The sequence below is a fragment of the Polypterus senegalus genome, chromosome 1 (genome assembly GCF_016835505.1).
Source record: "Polypterus senegalus isolate Bchr_013 chromosome 1, ASM1683550v1, whole genome shotgun sequence".
In the NCBI taxonomy this organism is placed as follows: domain Eukaryota; kingdom Metazoa; phylum Chordata; class Cladistia; order Polypteriformes; family Polypteridae; genus Polypterus; species Polypterus senegalus.
In genome coordinates this window covers 93,503,746-93,521,903 of record NC_053154.1, presented here as the reverse complement: position 1 = coordinate 93,521,903, position 18,158 = coordinate 93,503,746, and the positions used below count along the sequence as shown (strand labels likewise).

The window sequence follows — 18,158 nt, the reverse complement described above, 5'->3', positions numbered from 1 at the left end:
CATATAATTCCTGTTTATAATTGAAGAATTTGTTACTACAAAAGTACAGTAAATGCCTAGTTTCCATTCCGTGACATTGCTGGAACAGAGGCCTAGCTGCATTATTGCTTTTTGCTCCACTTTAAAACTGACAGCTAGAGTAGAGTAATTTTATCCAAACCATTTTGCCTGCTTTAAGAAGATGGCCACATCAAAAAAATTTTTTTACTGCAGGAGTAATGCTGCATCTTCTTATTGTTTAAGTACTGTAAATCGTCTAGAGCTGTATTCCTAAAAAAAACAATAAGGCATACTTCAGATTAACCAAATGGTAGATGGCCAAGTTTAATGGGATATGCATACAGGTTTTAAATTGAGACCAATATAGTAGAACAGGTAACTTTATTTCATAATGTGCAATGATTGGCTGGAAGCACCATCCTAGCAATATTTACATGAAGTATCAACTAATTTTCAACTCGCAGGCTTTCCTGCTTGGAGTCGCATGAAACCGGAGGCTATACACCGAGTATACTGCTAACTTAATCTATAGTTTGATATTTTTCACTGAATGCATCGTTTACAAAGTAATGGTCATTTACTGTATAGCTTTATGTTAAGAAGTTATATAACACAGCATTGTTATGGCTTACTTTCTAATATAAAGTGAACCATTAATCACAGCTTATTATAAGTTTTTTTTTCTATAGTCAATACTACTTATTCATGCCATAAATACTTAGGGTGATCTCAAGCATGGCACACTTCATGATCTATTACAAACTGCTCATTATTTTTGCTTTAGAATTTTACTTTTGCTTCAAATTTTCCTACAATATATTTTACATTTGAATAACTTGTGACCAACTGCATCACACTTGGCTTTAATTAAATGTCTTTTTATTATATATATTATTATGTCTAATCAGGGAAGGAGTCTGCTCTGATTGTACTTCCACACATCCAATGAAAAATACCACAACTACAGTAAATCTTAGGAATATTTATATACAGTAAGCAGTACCGTGTTTAAGGTCCACAATAACTCTTTGGAGTTTTAAAGAGATACAAGTTGACAGCTCTGTATGTCTTTGAAGTGTGAGAGAAATGTTGAATCATTACAAAATACATAAAGAATGAATATTGCTCATATATCCATCCATCCATTATCCAACCTTGAAATACATGCACTATATGGGAGCCACAGCATAAAAAGACCCTTACTACATTACTAGAAGGTAAAGTCTTGCCATGTATTTTCTTGGTTCAAACCTTCAGTTACACAACCGCAAAATGAAAGCACATAAAATTCAGCACTCACCCAAACCATCTGACTCAAACAGGCAAGTGTCCCCAACCCCGACTTCTCGGCACCAAGCCAGAAAGTTGGCAGTGTTGTCACGGGCAAAAAAAGACCCAGAGGGGGCACTGGTCTTGCAGGGTATTCTTTTAACAAGTGCATCCTGAAAAGGTAGAAAGCAGAAGCAAGCAAAATGTCACCTGTAAAGTTGCTGTGCTGAAATCACTAGCTTTCATAATGTTCATAAATATCCTAGCAGTGCACCATTTCCCCTAGAATTGTTCAAGTGATCCATCGTTATTATTAATTTATTGTTTTTAAGAAGCAGAATCCTTTGAAACCACCATCTATATACTAATGAGAGTTATGTCCAAATATCAGAGTTTATACTAACAGTAAAGGGTACAGACTGAGATCAAGTCTCATACATGACATGTGATAATTAGCAAAAAGGAAAATTAGTTTTGATAGTTAAATTCTTAAGTTTTGCATATAGTCAATATTAGAAAACACTGTACTTTTTCCATAAAGCTCATTTAAAACTGGGGTCATGAAAGCTAGAAAGTGCTGTAAAATAATGTTTTATACACTCCATTTTGTATAAAAGAGATTTACAATGATTTTATTTTGCCCAAGCTACTTCTATAAAAACTATTTACAATTTTGGCAGAACAGATTTAACAAACAAGAATTTCAGTAATGTATAGTGATGCAATTAAAACCTCCCTGCATTTACAGGTTCTATTGTGAAATTAATAACGAAGATTTTTAAAAATGTGCTGTAGCACCCCTGTATCTATAACCACCTAGCAGCCAATGGTTTGATTGTTCTTGGACACAAAAAGACTTCTTACAACTTCCTTAATCTTTTTAATACCAAATAGTCATTAAAATAACTAACAGTATGCCTTGCTCACCCAGTCACAAAAATAAATTATTCCATCACATTTTCTATAGAAAATCACCAAGGTACAGTGCAAAAGCTAAATGTTATAAGAAGACATATGTAGGTAAGGTTTTAGTACAGATTCAAGTTCTTTTTTTTTCTTTTCACTTTTTTATTGGCACAATACTGACTTCAACCTAAATTGCCAAAATGTGGGCCCTCCACGATGTAATGCATTCATTCACTGTGTGTTGTCAGAAATTTCTGGCCTCCATGCAAATTTCATCACATCCACTGCCACTGCATTCATCAGATCTGTCACAGCGCAATGCTTTTCTTTTCATGAAGTTTAGGAATTGCCTAAAAGGATGCCATTTTTTAAATGTAGCAAAACATCTAAAAAGTCACAGAGTAATGCTGAATAACAATTCCAGGGATGGATGGACTGATGAAGACAGTGTGTTGTTTCAAAAGGAATCTGTCTTGAAGAAGACAGGGGTAATGTGTATTATAATTTTTACAACAAAAGACTACTTAACAACCATTTTATTGATTTCTTGACAGACCTTGTATTTATACATATGTTTTTTCTGTATGTTTTATACCAAATAAATTAACATGTTGTACACTGCACATATCTCATTGATAATATTAAAGAACATACATTTATAGGATCCTATCAGATCATTCAGTTTCAGTTTGCTATGTTTTACTGTATGTTTTACCTAATCTTTATCTTTATGTGTGTTCATCATGTAATTAGTAAAGTTTGTAATTGTACTTACCCTGTGAACATTTTATAGCACTCTGATCATGTACTCAGTGAAGAGTGCTAAACAAAAACAAAAATAATATGATTTTGTTCGATTTATGTCTCAGCGTTATGTTTTGCGTTCATAAATTAATTACTTTTTTCTTTTTAATTGTATTGCACACTGGGATATTAAGAAGAACCTGAATTGAATTGCTGACATTAAATAATAAAAAATATTTATATGAAAAATATACATGGATACAATGATTTTTGTGTGTATTATTTGTCTTTGCATAACTTTTTGTACATAATTCTTGTTCTGTCCATTATAATCATTTGTGTAACTTTAAACTGCACAGCACCCAATGAAAACTGTTTTCATATTTCTTCTTTTAAAATGTATGCATTTGGACACCGTTTTTTAAAAGGTTTTTTTTTATCTCCTTAATACTGCAATAATGTCTGTGCTGCAAAGAGAACTGGCAAATTACTGGATTTTTTGACATTGTGAAAAACTAAGCCTAGACGTAAGTGCATGTAAAGCATATCGGTTTTGTGCTCATTTTTGCAATGATTCACAAAATTAATCATAATGCTTTTCAATCCATAGAAACTATATATTGGGGTGAATGTTTTAAAAATGTGTATACTACAGGAGCAACTAAATATGAGAGAGTACATATTTGTGAACATGGCTACTGTACAGAAACTTTTGCGAACATTAGAGTTTTTGAGGAATTATTATTACTTGTAGCACTGTGTAAAGGTAGTTTTCTTAGTGCGTAACACCTCACCTATAAAAATGCTTCCTAAATATGATTTCTCAATATTGGACTTCCAGTAATTGAAAACATTATTCTAAGTACTTCAACAGCACCACTATTACTACTAATATGAGGTTTACAAACACAAAGGCATATAAATTATTTTTTGTGCTTGGAGACTATACAATGTACATTTATTCTAAAAGTAATATTTATATGGGTAGAAGACATTTCAAGTCTATATATATGTACAAATTGTGTGACACTGCTACAAATTTTTACTCCTAAACATAACTCAGGCCTAAAGTAGGGCTCAACGTTGGCCACAGTTATTATTTTCTCTTTGGTTTACAACCTTGCACAACTATTTAATGACTTATGCGAGACCTACCCACTAATAGTTGGTTTTAACATAAGCGGTGAGTTTAGATGTAGCTTTGAAAAAGGAGTGATGAATTAAGTAGACAGAGTATCCATCTGAGTATTTCACACTTTGTCAGCATGCTGTATAAAATCTGGCCTGTCTGACTTGTATTTTCACTATACTTCTCTGCACTTTTATTATTAAAGTACTCCATGTCATGAAGAAATTAAGAGGCAGCACGATGGCACAGTAGTAGCACTGCTGCCTTGTTGTAAGGACACCACAGTTCACCTCCTGGGTCCTCCCTGCATGGAGTTTGCACGTCCTCTGCTTGGGTTTCATCCAGGTTCTCTGCTTTCCTGCCATAGTCCAAAAACATGCAGCTTAGGTGAATTGGCTACAATAAATTGGCCCTAGTATGTGTTTGGTGTGTGTGTGTGTGTGTGTGTGTGTGTGTGTGTTTGCCTTGTGATGGACTGGCGCCCTTGTGCAGGGCCTGTTCCTTTCTTGCACCCTATGCTACCTGGGATAGTCTCCAGCACCCTCTGTGACCCTGGTCTGGATTAAGTGGGTTAGTTAATGATCTGACATTAAGAAATTAACATTTCAAAAAGACATTATATTTGCTCTTGAAAAAAAATGTTTGAAGGTGGATAGGCTGTTGTCAGTTTCTGCTGTACCCAAGCTCCCCTCATTTATGCAGATCTTCTGCACTGAAGCGAACTGCTGACCTTTATCTAAAACAATATACTTAGGTAGGCCTTTGGCACATGCAGATATTATTTTTAAAGGTGGAACACATTTGTAATATTTTGATACTTGTTATTTTTAATAATTCACAATGACATTTTCCACAACAAACATCAGGTTTGTCTTCTTGGATTTCCTTGAAGGAATAGGTCCAACTAAACTGAGGGACCCTGAATTCTCCCTATTTTGTAATGTAGTGTTGTGAAAAGGAGTGGAGGCAGACAATAAGATTAATTTCATAATTAAAGACATAAAGACAATTAAAGACAATAAAATAAAAACATAATTAAAGACAATACTCATCCTCAACACACGCTTTTCATAAAGCATAATGCGTTACAGGAGTGTGAAATCACGCACCACAAGACTGACACATAGCTTTTTTCCACAATCAATCAGACTCTTCAACAATGCTAAAAATTAAAGTCAATCCAAACCACAACTCATAGCCCCATAAATGGTAGTGACTGCTGCAGAATGTAATCAGGCAGTGTGCACCTTATTTTGTAATCTTATACAATCGATTCCTGTCAATCGGACCACATCGGGGACCCAATCATTTTGGTTCTAATATCCGGCTGGTCTGATTACACGAACATGCCCTATACATGTGCAACCAAGACGGGACATGCTATAAGTAACATATTAAAATGTCATTATGACTTTTATTGTCTGCATACGCGTATGGTGAACGTACAAACAAGAACTACGTACATGTACATGTACGGTTGCTAACTTTGTTTATTGAAAAAGAAATCTACAAATTCTTCGAAATGATCTACACGACACTCAGCATGCGAAGCACAATAAAAAAGTTTACATTACCAAATTCCAGTCGTTTCAAGAACTTGCCTAGTGTGATCTGACGCATTCTGTTTACACACTGCACTTGCACTTGTTTACGCTCAACTTCATGTCGCCAGCTACTGGGCGGTCCGTTTTAGGAAAGAAAGGGCAGGCATGTTCACCCCCAATGGTTTGCACTTGGTACAAATTTTCCGACTTCCTGACCTTTGATAAAAGCATAAATTCTCCTGGGGAGCCCAGGGATCCTCCCGGATGTTGCTGACCCGCTTTACATCCGCTTTCTGCGGGCGACTTGTGGCTTCTTTTTCTTATTCTCTGTCACGTTTTTTGGTCCTATTAAACGGAATTTTGGTCCAAATAAGCGAACAATATTAGGCTTATGTAATATGATCTGTTTCGGTTCTTTAGGACTCAGTCCAAATAAGCGACTGGTTCGATTAACCGGTGGTACAATTAACCGGAATAGACTGTAATTGTAATTGCTATTTGTTTTTATAATTCTTTTGTCTTTCTTTCTTTGTATATGAAGGTGAGCAAGCAAAGTAAGAATTTCATTACATTGTATTAACATGTGTTTTTACTGTACATATGACAATAACCTTCTTATTTCTTGTAACAAGAAGGATGCTGCAATCAAGGATAATCACTCTCCGAGAATTTGAAAGATCCTCGAGAATGGTCTTCCTAAATTTGCTAACTAGATTTGCCTAGATTAGTCTTTCCAGAATGAGATGCTGCTACATGCTGGAATATTGAAAACGCAGGCAAACAACTTTTCAGTGGCTTCTACTTTCTTTATAACTACATTCCCTGTTAGAACATGAGACACAGAAAAACAGATAGGCATTCGAAATATATTTTGTACAGTTAGCTTCATAAATATTTGGACAGAGACAACTTTTTTCTCATTTTGGTTCTGTACATTACCATAATGAATTTTAAATGAAACAACTCAGATGCAGTTGAAGCACAGACTTTCAGCTTTAATTCAGTGGGTTGAACAAAAAGATTGCATACAAATGTGAGGCAACTAAAGCATTTTTAACACAATCCTTTTATATCAGGGGCTCAAAAGTAATTGGACAAATTAAATAACTAGAAATAAAATGTTCATTTCTAATACTTGGTTGAAAACCCTTTGCTGGCAATGACAGACAGCCTGAAGTCTTGAACTCATGGGCATCACCAAATGCTGGGTTTCCTCCTTTTTAATGCTCTGCCAGGCCTTTACTGCAGCGGCTTTCAGTTGCTGTTTGTATGCTTTGGCTGAATGTTTTGGGTCATTGTCCATCTGTATCTTGAAACGCCGCCCAATCAATTTGACTGCATTTAGCTGGATTTGAGCAGACAGTATGTCTCTGAACACCTCAGAATACATTCGACTGCTCCTTTCCTGTGTCACATCATCAATAAACAGTTCCACTGGCAGCTATGCACGCCCAAGCCATCACACTGCCTCCACTGTGCTTTACAGATGATGTGATATGCTTTGGATAATGAGCTGTTCCACGCCTTCTCCATACTTTTTTCTTGCCATCATTCTGGTAGAGGTTGATCTTGGTTTCATCTGTCCAAAGAATGTTTTTCCAGAACTGTGCTGGCTTTTTTAGATGTTCTTCAGCAAAGTCCAATCTAGCCTTTCTATTCTTGAGGCTTATGAGTGGCTTGCACCTTGCAGTGCACCCTCTGTATTTACTTTCATGCAGTCTTCTCTTTATGGTAGACTTGGATATCGATACGCCTACCCCCGGAGAGTGTTGTTGACTTGGTTGGCTATTGTGAAGGGGTTTCTCTTCACCATTGAAATGATTCTGCGATCATCCACCACTGTTGTCTTCCGTGGACGTCCAGGTCTTTTTGCGTTGCTGAGTTCACCAGTGCTTGCTTTCTTTCTCAGGATGTACCAAACTGTAGATTTTGCCACTTGTAATATTGTAGCAATTTCTCGGATGGGTTTTTTCTGTTTTCGCAGCTTAAAGATGGCTTCTTTCACCTGCATGAAGAGCTCCTTTGACCGCATGTTGTCTGTTCATAACTAAATTTTTCCACATGCAATCACCACACCTTAAATCAACTCCAGGCCTTCTATCTGCTTAATTGATAATGACATAACGACGGACTTGCCCACACCTGCCCATGAAATAGCCTTTGAGTCAATTGTCCAATTAGTTTTGAGCCCCTGAAATGAAGGGATTGTGTTAAAAAATGCTTTAGTTGCCTCACATTTTTATGCAATCTTTTTGTTCAATCCACTGAATTAAAGCTGAAAGTCTGCACTTCAAATGCATCTGAGTTGTTTCATTTAAAATTCATTGTGGTAATGTACAGAACCAAAATGAGAAAAAAGTTGTCTCTGTCCAAATATATATGGACCTAACTGTATATCAGTATAATTGCACAACACATGGGATGGTGGAAACCTGTATGTAATAACTGTTGTTTCTTAAAATGTGTGATGGTGAGTGCAGTTGGGTCAAGGCATTTTTTCCGCTCCTTTTTGGATTATTTGGGAACATGCTAATTCTTAAAAAGTCATTTTCTAGTTGTAGCTAGAAATTACTCTGGTTTCAGAATTAAGTCTGAATTATTTTTTCCACATAAACCAAAAGCAAAAAGGTACTATCTGGTCCTTTGCCTTCCCTCTCAGATGCCTAAGCTGTTCTGTAAATATAACACTAATAAACACATGGGAAAGCAGAGGAGGTAGGGTGTTCTGAAAGCAAACGTCACTTTACTAAATTTGAACAGAAAAGGCTATGACTTCATCCATTAAACAGAAATATGCTACATGGCAGCAAATAGTACACCCAAGCAAATCAGATGAAGGCTCAAGAAAGTTCCATTTAAAGTCTGTCTGAAGTGCAGATTGACAGGTAGCATTAGCAGTTTACATCATTGCTGGCTAATTCAAAGATAGATATTACCCACTTAACTGAAAGGCGCTATTACTTAGCCAGCAATAGTAGGTAACCTATTTTCAATTGATACCCAAGAAAATAATACTGCTACAATATTTTTCATGACACTGTATTGAATAAGAGCAAGTTCACAACTGGTTCAGTCCAACTAAATGTGAACTTGTATAAAAGGTGTATTATGTCATACCAGTAACGGCGTACTGCACAGTAACGTGCAGTGAATACACTTGACTTGAGCATTCATAGTTTTCAGACTCTTTCTCTGTCTCTGTTTATCATTCGTTTGTTCAGATGTTGATGCGCTTGCTACTTCCTGAGTAGCTCTTCTTATCTCCACCCTAGCAGCCCTCTTCTTCTCTTGTTTCATCGGTATCTTTTTGCATTAAAACTGATTGTTAGTTTTTGTGTTGCAATTACTTAGTACGTTATCTTTAATTTCTCACTTATGCTGGCACTTAAGTCTTCAATCTGCCTCAAGAATGATTAGCGATGGTGGTAGGGAATGAGAGTGGTGCCCATACGCATGCGCCGCATGGCCGCCCTGCTGCGCACTGCCAAGAGTTGATTCTACAATAAAATAAAATAAAAGAGTAATAAAAATCTTTGGATAGTAGACGTCACGTAGTATATGTGTACCAAATTTCAAGTCAATAGGTGAAATGGTTTGCGAGCTACAGGTGATTTAAAATCCTGGACAGAAAAATGAACAGCTACAGTAGTATATTATATAAGAAGATAAAGTGATTGACAGAATCTAAATAAAATGCAAAATGAATATCATCAAGGATGAAATATAAAGCATCTTCAATGTCAGTGATATATATCGAGTTTGGAGTTCGTAGTAGTGTGGCAAGTACTTTGGGGAGAGAAACAAATGAATATAAAATGTTACTGGAAGAGTTTTATGATGCTTGGGTTGTTGGCAGACAGGACAGGTAATAAGAAAACATATGAGGAGCATGTACCACCAATGCCACATGCAAACCATAGTAAGTGTGTCTTAAATAATGTTGCAAATAATGATACCATGTTCAAGAAACTACGTGTTACATGATAATACTATAGTCAATGCATTGTCAATCAAAATCTCCACTATCAAATATATGTAGATGATTTAATAATTTTACTGAATAGTTTATGTTTTGGGTCCATCCCATTTTTGTCGATTTAGAGTACACTCCCTTTTCCACTAATGGTCACTTGCTCTAGGTAGTGACTGAAATAATAAAGTCATTACTTGAAGAGGCTATAATGTGATGCCATTGCAGTGTTGCTGGGCTCACTTTTTGTGACAGTGTAAATAGCTCAGCAATATGGGAGTAATGCTGCTTAGAATGGAGCCTTTGAAGGTGGTGTGTGCATGTAGATAGGATGTCCAGTGTGTGCACGAGGCACAATCCACTGGGAGAAGACCTACTGGCAGACCCAAGGAACACTGGAAGCATTATAAAGTAACTCTCTAATCTTCTGGGTGTGTCTGGGTATTGGGTTGGAGGAAGTTGCTGGGACAGAAATGCCCAAGACCGCACAACTGAACATATTGTTGCCAAAACCGCTATCAGAAAAAAGGGGAATGAAGATGATTATATTGAGATTACCTACTTAAACAAAAGCCACCGCAGGTAAATTCAAGTCAACCATTAACAAAAGAAGTCAAGGCTTCACTCATTAGTAAGTCCTGACTCCTATATAAAACAGTACTATTCTTTGAAACTAACTGAGTAGCTATGCAGGAATAGCACATAAATGACACAATGAAAATGTACAGTTCAGTGACAAAACACTGGAATTTTTCCTAAAATGTCCAAAAGGGACTGTTAAAAATTAAACATACATTTATTGAGTACAACATTATCAAACATCTCGGCCCAAAACAGAAACTACACATTTCAACTTTAGATTACTTAAAGTTTGAGCAGAAACGTGCATACAACTAATAAAACTTTAAAACCTTCCTAATGTCTCAGGTATTTTAATCTGAGAAGGGCTTGAAAAAAATTGTTTAACAAGTCATTTCAACATACATTGTAAAAGTTCCCTGTTCGTAACTAACGAATAAGAAGACCTAAATAATATGTTTTCCATATGGAAAGAAAAAAAATGTTAACTCTGGCATGCATATCTATAATATCTGCAGGATACTTAAATAGGAACCCCAGGAAAAAAAAAAAATCAAAGCTACAGCTGAGATTAAATAACGAGCCAATGATTCTCTAGCCTGTATTCCCTGCTAAATTTATGTGAATTGGTTTTAATACAGGATGTGAGAGTCTGAAGAATAAGTGATAGTGATGTAATAATGTAAAAATGCAGCTACACGGTAAGGCTGCCTTTTACCTAAAGTAAAGTATTTTTTGTAAAATAAGAACTACAAGTACAAATAAACTAAAGAAAATGGACTGTAGTTCCTTAGGCCACGCTTAACATTTTGATTTATTAGCTGAAATGGGGTTCATTTAGAGATGATCTCTAAACAAAAAAAAGAAAAAACTCTCTTTTAAAACAATTAGTCCCTCAATATCCCAAAACTCATCGAGTTTCCCTTGGCTTACTGTGTTCTTAAATCTAAGGCAGTTCTCAGTATGCCAGTATACCTCTCTACATCTTTCTTAATAAAGTAGTATGTAGTTTATATTTACCTGGTCTCTACCTTCATTAGCCTGTTTTGTCAATTACATTCTTCACAATTCCTTTGTTGAAAATATTCATCACCTTCACTACTTAAGTATAAATATTCTGCATGACTTTTTGTTCTACACCTATCCTGTGAGACTCGCTACAGAAAGGAGATACAACACCTAGCACTATGGTGCTCAGCCAACAACTTCATCTTGAACACCAACAAGACCAAAGAGGCCATTATAGACTATAGGAGGTCCAGAAGAACAGAACATGCTCCTATATTCATACATGAGGAGGCTGTAATGTGTGTGGACATTATCAAGTTCTTGGGTATCCACATCACATCGGATCTGACCTGGTCTTTGAACATACCTCACCTGGTAAAGAAGGTGACAATGACTCTTCTTCCTTAAGGAAGATGAGATGTGCCGGATTCTCCTCTCAGCTGCTCACAAACTTCTACAGATCCGCTATAGAAAGCATTCTCTGTCACAGTATGACAGTGTGGTACGGCAGCTGCACAACACAGGACAGGAAGGACTTGGCATGGGTGGTGAGAACAGCATAGGGGATCGTGGGAAGTCCTCTCCTAGACCTGGACTCTGTATATGCTGAAAGGGTGCAGAAGAGGGCCAAATGTATAGCTGCAGATCTCACCCATCCGGCAAATGGACTGTTTGTACCATTTCCTTTGGGAAAGCGGTACAGAAACATAAAAACACATACCATCAAACTGAAAGACAGCTTTTTCCCCAGAGCTGTGAAGTCCATCGGCCCCTGCTGATACACACACATACATCTACATCTACCCCTAACCTGCCCCCCTGCAGACATGCACACGCACTTTCCCTCATAATCAAACACACACACTCGGATTCCTCCCCTGCAGAACCATGCACCACAGATCACTGGTCTCTTCAGGCGTTCTACCTCAGGAAAAGTCTGGATTTGATGTTATATTGCTGCTGTCTTTTATACTTATTATGTTTATTTTATTATTTATAGTGTATTTTGTATTTTAAGTATTCTGCCTTGAAGCCAAGTCCTACCAACAAAAATTTTGTTATGTGTATGCATAATGACAATAAGGAATTCTATCTATCTATCCATCTTGTCTTCACCGTGGCTTCCTCACAGCCTACTAGGTTGTAGTTAACAAAAATTAATATATTCATTCGGTAACCTTAGTACTTTATATTTTAAAAAAGATACTCAAATATAAATAAATTCCTTGTGCCCTAAAGCTTATGTTTTTGATTCTTTTAGTCTGTAAATAGTTTTTTTTTTAAACACATGAACATTTATAGCCTCTAAATGTTTAACTACTCTTAATTAAAAGCCAGATTATTATGAACATGGATTTAACTTATCTAAAATGTGCCTTTTTCATAAAAGAATAAATTTAATCAATTTACAGTTACTCAAGAATACAAAAATAGTAGCTCTTTCTGTGACAGCTGAAGGATGCCAGAATATTTTTTTTTTTTGCTATTCAGTGTCAATTTATTAATTTCCAATATCAGCACACACCCTGCTTTCTGAGATGTGGCTGCATGTAGCAGCAGTCATTTGCTTATGTTTGATTCACAGCCATCAACTGGGAGCAAGTCAGCACTTCACTATATTGTTAAGTCAGCCATTGTCTTTACTTATCCAGCAGCAAGGCCACTTGGTCACAATTAGCTTTAATGTAAAGAACATAATTCTAACAGAAAAATGCGATGAGCTAAGCATTGTAAATTATTCACTGTTCTCAATATCAACACAGTATGACATCTATTCATTATGAATTATAATTTAACCTCTTAAGTATATGGTTTTTAAAGTTTTCAAAGTATTCTGCCTTTATCTTTATCAGCTATTCATAATCACTACTAAAATAATAATTCATCCTTAGTCTTTTTAACTTGAGAAATGCACTTTGAATATTCTTAATGGAGTACTATGGTTTGAACAAGCATGCTATGAACAGAATAGTGAAATATCCATATAACATATTCAAAACCCAATTTCCTAAGCAGAATAAACCCTCTCAAAACAGTGTTACTCTTCATTTGGAAGCTACTTCCATGTGTACATCAAAACACAAAATAACATAACTTGTACAGACTTCATTTCGTACAACACCTTGACATTTATTAATATAAGCACTCATAATAATAATAAAAAAAATCCACATTACCACACTGAAATACAGTGTGGTAATACAGAAATACTGCTTGGGATGGATTTAAATTTAAAATTTTTGTTCAATTTCTATTCATTTTCCATATTTAAAAGAATGTATCTTCTTACACAACTGCAGGAATTGTTCATTTTGGATTGTGATGTAATTACAGGTACTTTACAGCAGATCAGATCAAGAAAGGGATGAAAAATAGTGGGTCTACACACACCATTTATCTCAACCAAGAAAGTCTGTTTGTGAAATTTTAATCTTTGCCATTGGTAACAGATTATATAGCCTGCTACATGGAGGGATGTGATTTACAGCAGTGCTACATACAGCTGCTAACTGACATCTGGAGTTATAAAAGGTTTCCTATGTTTAAGACAGAGGGATAAATAAAGCAAAGCGCATATTACATTCATATTGTGAAAGGCTCTGAATAAAAAACGGCTACTATATTTCAAAACTGTATTTTCATTTCCTTTTATTGAATGAATAGTAACTCACACACTTTCATTTACCTACAGGAATAAAATTTGCTAATGAATTTATTTCAAGCTCAAATTATTATCATGTGTATATAGCACGTTTAAATTTACCTTGCATGTCATATTAAGTTAACAGTAATGTTGTGATTAGTATGACTTTTTTGCCCCCTATAATCATGTCTATCTGTTAAGAAAAAGAAAAATCATATAAATCGTCATATCAAGATGTCATCTTATTTACAAGGTATTTATGTGATCAATAAGAATGTCAATACATGCATGTACTGTATTTGCTGGGGGAACATTTGAGAAGTAGAGTTAAATACCCTAAATCAAGTGTGTCAGACTCAAGGCCTGAGGGCCAGATCAGGGCTGTGAACCTTTTAAAGTGTCCCTTTTCATCAAAATTCAAAACTACTTATGGCTTGTGATGACCGTTAATTTTCTCAAAGAACCCTCTGACATGGACTTCATACATAAAATGCACCCATGATAATTTAGGATTACATTTACCCCTGCCATTAAAATGTGCTGCCAATGTCTTCTCACATTTATCTGCACAGCATCGCATACCACAGATGCTAATCCATAGTTAGAATAGAATGGAATCAGAAAAAGTGAACAGAATCAGAGCTATAAAGAATTGAGTGTTTTAGCATGATACCAAAGATGTGAGTGTCTCATGAAGGAGATGGCAGTTTGACTTCACACATGCTGCTGCTTAATTTTTAAACCTCTACACGTATCAGGGCTGTCCGTCCTTCTGTGGTTTACCTGACTGCTGCTATCACTATCCTTTCGTCTTCTCATTGACTTGGTTGTTGTGTGTCAACAGAAAAGGCATTTGTATTTCCACTTACAGTATGTTACTATCTATTTCCATCCAACTCCGAATGTGGTCTGGGTGATCCATCATCAGTGTAGTTACACATTTAACATGGTCAAGGGCTATCTAATTATACTATAGGTTAATGCAAGTATAAACACTTGTACTCTGCTTAATCTACAAATTCTTTCCTGTGTCTGGGCTCCCACTCTTAATCGACTTTATTAACTGTAAGCAGTATATTTGTGGTTACTGGTAGCTTTCCAAACCTGCTGCAATGTATAAGAAAAGAAAATGCATACAGATGAAAGACAGTTTAAAATGAGATCCCACCAAGGCAGAATATAATATTTTGATGAGCAGAGAACAACCTGTGTGTCTTGCTGTAAAGAAAATGTGGCAGTAGTTGTTTGTTGATGGATTCCAGCTCACATTTGGTTGTGTAAAGTTTTACTTTTAGCCCCAATAGAAATGAGTTTGACACCCCTGCTTTAAACTATAAATCAGAGTCTCTAATAGACATGGCAAATGAATCTTTCAGATTTTCTTTGCTAGAATAAAATGAAAATAATGGATACTGAGACAAAAACCAAGAAGAAGAAAGAATGAACCAAATGGAGTCTAACTTTTTGAAATACACCCAACTTTTCATTATTTTTAATTTATATTCTGAAGAGAAGCATCCACAAACAATAATCATCACCATTATTTTTATCTTTGGTTTAACAGTAATTTTCTTGGTTGATCCCCTTTTGTCCTCCCTTAAATAATTCTACTATGTCATGAACTGATGCACATACACCAACAGCCTAGTAACAGGAGAGCACTTCTAGTAATGATTTTGGCACTAACACTGGGTGGAATATCAATGTTAAAAAGAATGTAAAGTATAAATTACAAAATAATAAATAAATTGAAGAAAACAAAACATGGAAAACATATCCAAAACATCCCAAAATCACTTTAAATAGGTAGAGATTCTGACACTTGTCAGTTGTCCCATAAAATCACAATTCCAATAGAATTAAAAAGAAGATATAATTCAAGTATCAATAAAACTCAAGTGCTTTGAGATCAATAAGAACATATCTGGAGATTTATAAAATATTGAAAGTTAAGAAAATTAGCAGCACTGCCTTACATTTTTTAACACTGGCTTTGAAGGTGGTAAAATTTGGCATTCCATTCACAGCAGTCTAGTATGGAACCTACTCAAAATCATCAAAGCTGATTCCATTAGAAAATACTGAAAAACTTAAAAATAATAAGTATAAAATCTGAAACACACCACCAGAAATGTTGAAGTCTACATTGAGAGATAAATTTATATAAATTCTTATTAGACAGCTGCATATTTCATAGGGAATGAAAAACAAAGGTTTTTCTGCAGTAAATTAGCGTGACAACAAAACAAAATGTTATAAAAAAAGCATTTGACATTAACAAAAAATAGATGTACACCATTTACAAAAACTAAAATAAAAACATTTTATAAAGATGTGGTATTTATACTTTCATTGTAAATCAGTTGTTGTCTTTGTCAGAAAGTATTCTCAAATATTTTACAAAAATACGGACAGCAAAACTGATTCAAACACCAGCAGTCATATTTGTTCTCATTTTCTTTTCTTACCTTGTTGGGGCTCATTTGTTCACTACTGTTTTCCCTGAATTTCTCCTGTAGGGTCTCTGCCAACTGACACAATAAGACTCCATTATCTAATTCCTCCATGAATCTCTCTGCTGTTATTTCCTTACCTATATTTGATTGGGAAATATAAAAAAAAACATACACACACACATTTAAATCAAGACTAATAATCACTCTCAAAAATATATGTCCAAAAATGAAATATGGTTAATTGTTTTCTGAAGGAAATCTGAAAAAGACTCATTCATTCATTTTCAGAATCCACTTATTCATAAATATATACGAGGGATGTTCAAAAAGTCTATTTATTAAGAATTTCAAAAAGAAATTACATCACTTGCCTACATAGTCACCTTTGTTTGCCATGCAATTTTCTCAGCGTCGTACTAACTTTTTAATGGCCAATTACTACTCCTGCCTATATATATATATATATATATATATATATATATATATATATATATATACACTAGCAAATCATACTTGCAAAAATTTTGTAAGAATAAAAGCGTTAATGAAATGATGATGAGGGAGAGAAGAACATCACACGCTACAGTAAGAAAGCAGATTATTTTAATAAATGACTTATGAAAGGACTCAATATTACAATGGTCACATGATATGTATGGGACGTTATTATAGTCAGTTACAACAGAATGAATATTTACAGTACAAAGTGTAACATGAACACGTTAACAGAACATATTGGAAAAGAAGGGAAATGCAGGGCAAATGTAAGTCAGTATGTGTGAAGTGTGACCGTCAGGTAATGTACTATACCAACGTCTATAATTTGTTGCATAAACGTTGTTGACAGCGAAAACATTTCCCTGTGTGTAAACCGCAAGTACCGGTTCACTTAACCCGGGTTTTGATGTACAGTAACTCTAAAAAATGTAGTGTATAACTGGCCGTGGGTAAAAACAAATAAACTCTGACGTTATTAAACATTTGTCCTTGTGACTTGGTGATAGTCATACAATATGCTAAATGAATGGGGAATTGCCTACACCGTAAAATAAAGGGAATATGTTGTTTTGATTTGTGAGTGTTATAGAATCCCTGTAGTTTTGTTGTCGTGATGTTTGTTGTTATCAGGCAGTTTGCTGCTGCTTTTCAGAAAGGTTGTGTGTGTAATTTGTTTTTTGTTCATTAAGTGCAAGAATTTCTGCAGCTGATCTTCGGATAACGTCGCTCTGTAGTTTGCCATACGTTGTCTTTCTTGTTCTAAAGCATCTTGCCTGTACTGGTTGGTCTGGCGTGAAGTAGATGCTTCTGTGCATTGGTCTGAGTATGTTGGCCAGCGAGCCTGTTTCTGTTGGTCATAGATAGGCTGTATGGGCCTTTTATTTTATCGGGAGGTTTACCTTGAAGTGAAGGAAAGAGGAGGTGTAAAATGGTAGTGTCATAATGCAGTTTCAGTCAGTACAAAGTATGCACAAAATAAACAGTCAAATACCACAGTCGATAATTGGTCAAATTGAAGACTTGAAGATAAGCCAAAACTCTGGCAGGAGCATGGATTCCTCGCTGTTATTTTGGAGGGATATAGTAGTTGTGGAAACCATTGTTTATATCGAGTATGGACGGACACAAGCGAAATAATATAAGGATATATATATATTTTAAGGTGTAAAAATTAAGTGTTGGAATTTTCAACACAGGGGTTGAGAGTTGAGATATACACATGACATGACAGGCAAGAAAGTTTGTTTCATTTACAGCATTTTTACTGGTGAAAATTCTGTACATGTGATGCTTACTATTCAATATATTCATCACAGGTTTAATGTTGGTCACTAGTATGCAAGATTAAAATGCAGTGTCTCTACAGTCGCTGAATAGCACTCTACTGTGCTTTTCCAGATAACAGTAAATC

At 35.4% G+C, this 18,158-nt stretch overlaps 1 protein-coding gene across 4 annotated transcripts in view; it reads right to left on the bottom strand.

Moving 5' to 3' along the window:
* LOC120529620 (growth arrest-specific protein 2) overlaps positions 1-18,158 on the bottom strand; it is a 191,970-nt gene that overhangs the window by 100,906 nt on the left and 72,906 nt on the right. For all 4 annotated transcript variants that reach the window (XM_039753593.1, XM_039753572.1, XM_039753582.1 and 1 more), the window contains exons 3-4: positions 16,262-16,386; positions 1,301-1,442 (exon numbers count right to left, since the gene is read on the bottom strand). In XM_039753593.1, the coding sequence (XP_039609527.1) occupies positions 1,301-1,442; positions 16,262-16,386 (267 nt within the window). The remainder of the gene's footprint in view (positions 1-1,300; positions 1,443-16,261; positions 16,387-18,158) is intronic.